Source organism: Lupinus angustifolius, chromosome LG04, assembly GCF_001865875.1.
Source record: "Lupinus angustifolius cultivar Tanjil chromosome LG04, LupAngTanjil_v1.0, whole genome shotgun sequence".
Taxonomy (NCBI): domain Eukaryota; kingdom Viridiplantae; phylum Streptophyta; class Magnoliopsida; order Fabales; family Fabaceae; genus Lupinus; species Lupinus angustifolius.
The window spans coordinates 6,320,197-6,323,911 of record NC_032012.1 but is presented as its reverse complement, the minus strand read 5'-3'; the positions used below and the strand labels follow the sequence as shown (position 1 = coordinate 6,323,911).

The 3,715-nt window shown below is 26.8% G+C and overlaps 1 protein-coding gene across 3 annotated transcripts; it reads left to right on the top strand.

Moving 5' to 3' along the window:
* Positions 937 to 1,665, top strand: LOC109345333 (MYB-like transcription factor ETC3). 3 transcript variants are annotated; one of them, XM_019584275.1, is made up of 3 exons: positions 937 to 1,053; positions 1,187 to 1,277; positions 1,373 to 1,650. In XM_019584275.1, the coding sequence occupies exons 1-3, from the start codon at positions 999 to 1,001 to the stop codon at positions 1,482 to 1,484; spliced, it is 258 nt and encodes an 85-aa protein (XP_019439820.1). In that variant the 5' UTR covers positions 937 to 998; the 3' UTR covers positions 1,485 to 1,650. The 3 variants fall into 3 exon arrangements, with proteins under 3 accessions (XP_019439820.1, XP_019439819.1, XP_019439821.1); XM_019584274.1 differs by having other exon boundaries at positions 945 to 1,053; positions 1,181 to 1,277; positions 1,373 to 1,665; XM_019584276.1 differs by having other exon boundaries at positions 950 to 1,053; positions 1,193 to 1,277; positions 1,373 to 1,665.

Below are 3,715 nucleotides of genomic sequence, written 5' to 3'. Positions count from 1 at the left end.
TCGCATTTATATATGACGTTACGTTGATTAGGGCTATCAAACTCATTCTTGCTGGTAACCATTATTATTCTTCTTATCTACACCTATTAGTATTGTTATATCTTATATTTATTTTATCTAACGTTCGGTGTTTTAAGTGTGAGTTAGCTTAATGAGTCAATAAATTAAAAAACAAAGAAGTATATAGATTCATTGACATAAATATAGTATCACATATTCTTTCATTTAATACACCAGAAATACTTTAGCTTTTCTAAATCACTGTACCCAGTATATATAGTGTGATGTATCAACATTAATAAAGCGTGTTAAAATAATAAGCACCATGTGTTTAATTTAATAAATAACAGAATTTGTAAACCTTCATACACAACTAACCAAGTAATTGATTCAAATATATATTTACTTTCCATTTAACATATGGGTGACTTACTAGCCGATAGCCACTATATTGTTTTGTTTTTAGCAAATATATATTTACTACTAAATTTTAATAAAAACAAGTTTGATGCATGAGACTCCCACATAATAGATTACGAGGAGAGTAGATATACATAGTTTTATCTATGTAAACAGATAAGTTGGTCTGATGGTTAAAATGGAGGGATTTAAGGAATGAAATGAAAGATGTTGTGAGTTCCAGTTTCACCCATAGCAAATTAAAAAAAAAATTATAAGTGGGGAGTGAAAGAGGTTGAAGGTTCATGTCTCGCCCAAAACAAATATTAACATTTGCTGATATAAAAAAACAGAGAAGTTGTTTCGAGGATTTGAACAGGTAGCTTCATAGTTGCTAAGTAACAACCTTACTGTTACATCAAATTTACTCTCTAAAGTACCTTAATATTTTTAATATATCTTAGTTTAAATTAAAATAAATATTTATTTATTTTTTTACTCCAAAATTACAATTTTTCCCTTATATATAGTTAAACATACATTTTTTCCTACAGACAACACCATCAAGATCTTCTCACCCTTCCTAGGAGAAATTAAACATGAGTAACAAGAACCATGCAACTGATGCAAACATTGGCAACAATGGCCAGCAAGGTAGCACTTGAAGACAAGAACCATTTTAATGTTAATAAACTTAACCATTTTTCCATAGCCTCATTTTTCTTTTTCACTATTGCTATATAATAATTAACTCCATCTTTATGTGTATATTATGCTCTTTTTCCTGTCTCAGGGGTTAGACGTGAGAATCCTAAGGTAGAGTTCTCTGAAGATGAGGAAGATATCATTGCCAAGATGTTTAGATTGGTTGGAGAGAGGTTTTACTTTGCTTTATCTTCAGTATATTTTCTCATTTTCAGTCCAAATTTGTATATAAATATGTTCATATATTTATATATTTGAAATGTTGTAGATGGTCTCTTATTGCTGGAAGAATTCCGGGAAGAACTGCGGAAGAGATTGAAAAGTATTGGACTACAAAGTTTGGTTCAACGAGTGACCAATGTTCATCTACTGATGATTAATAAGGACATATATCTTATGGTTTTTGGTGATCAATACTGTTATAAACAGTTCCTTAATGATTGGTGAAGTGTTGTATTCTGCTATATATTTCATTGCTACTGTTCTGTATTGTGTCAATGGAGTAAACGTGGAAATAATTCTCCATTTTGGAGTTCAGGTTTTAAATTAGTCCTATGAATTTATTTTTTTCAAATAATATCTTCTTTGAGTTTAAAACATCTAACATTGTTTCACTTTTTAATATTAGCTTTCGTTAGAGTTTATTTGTTTTTTTAATTTGTACTGCAAATGTAACTAATATATATGTTTATTTTTATTAAATTTATTTAATATTTTACTATTTTATTCTATATATTAATCATCCATTTTTACTTTATAAAATTCATTAGAGCTGAATAAAAATCGCTTTATGTTTTTGTACTCCTTTTATCTTCTTAAACTCTAAATTCCATTTATGACCTACTTCAAGCTTTATCAATGGTTTCTTTCAATTTTTTAGATTAATTAAAATGGGACATGGTTTAGCAATCCACCATTTTTTTTTTCATTATGTATTTTTTCAGCCAAATATGTTATCTTTCTTTTCCATAGAAGTTAGGGATGAATTAGGGTTTCTAAAAAATCTTTTTATTATAAAACGTTTTATTTCTTCCCAACCAAACTTATACAATCTACTAATGAATAGGGCATGCTTATGTATATGTTTGTAAAAGGAATATGTTGTTAAAGGTGCATGTTTGTTCATATTAAGTGAAGACAATTATGAGCAATGATGGTGAGAGAATACCTTAAGGCAATGTGAATAATCTTGAACATGGACAATGGTGGAATAGGAGGAAAGAGAAGAGAGAAGATATATCTAAAGTAAAGTGTTGAATGTATTTTAATGAAGTTTAATTAGTAATGATATTACATCTAGACCAATGGAAATAATAATAATATCTAACATTCCAAAGTTAATAGGATAATTTTGAAACAATTATAACATTAAATTGAAAATAAAAATTAATTTAGAGATCATATATAAATAGTAAAATATCATCCGTCATCCAAATATACAATAGCCATCAATTTAGTCACTTGGTTATCAAATAATTAAAATGGTCATCAATCAATACAAAATTAAGAGTAAATATTATTTTGTTTATTATGAGTTTATCAAATTCATCTCGGAAAAATAAAAATTTAAAGTGATATTCAAAAATTAGGAATATAAATAAAAAAAAGTTATTATGAATGGTCACAAAATATTAAAAATATTAATTTAACTTATCTTTAATATTTTGTGGACCATTTTGAATTTTTTAATTTTCGATAGACCAAATTTATACACAAAAAATATTTGAAGGAATAAAATAGGTATTTCCTCAACAATTAAATATCTAAAAGATACAATTGGTCTCCAATTAATTCCTTAGAAATGTAAAGGTGGTTTTAAACTTTTTGCACTTATCGTTGGCACTTAGTTTAAACTTGATTTTATATACATGAAATTCTAGTCCATTCTTGTCATCTACTAATCGGAATCCAAGATAGTCATTCCTCTACATAAATTTGTTTCCCTATATTATGCTACTAGGATATTTTAACAAGCTTATTAGAGATAATATTTAGTTCAATACTTCTTGACATATTAAAATATCAATATTCAAGAAAACATTTCCTAATGTGTTTTCTTAAACTTCATCCTTATGCATTTATTAAAATTCCCCTATTTTTGTAGTGTTAGTCTGTTTTCACATAGTCTTTAGAAAATAAAACAAGTGGAAATCTTTTTAATTTAGAAGCAAAGTCCTCTATTATTTTTCACTTGATCCAGATTAGATCTTGGACTTGATTTTCGGCCAATATTAAATCTAATTGTTTTTCTTTTTCTAATTGGTATATAGACCCAAAGTCTTGTATTTTGACTCCCTGTTAGCCTCTTTCAACTTTGTATCGATTTAGCTCCTCTTAATTTCTTAATATATTCTTTGCTTAGCAAAAAAAAAATTTCTAACTTATAATTTTTTTACTACCCTGAGAATACAGGTTAATATTTCCCTTCACATAAAGTTCTTATATATAACCTCAAATTAAATTACACAACAAATATTATATGTAAAACCGACAAATTAATAGATCTTTTGTTAGGCAGGACATTATAATTAAGTTTTATTAATTTAACAATATCCAAATAACCGGAAAAAACATCACATTTTATTGATACTTTGTTTAAAACTTATGCATG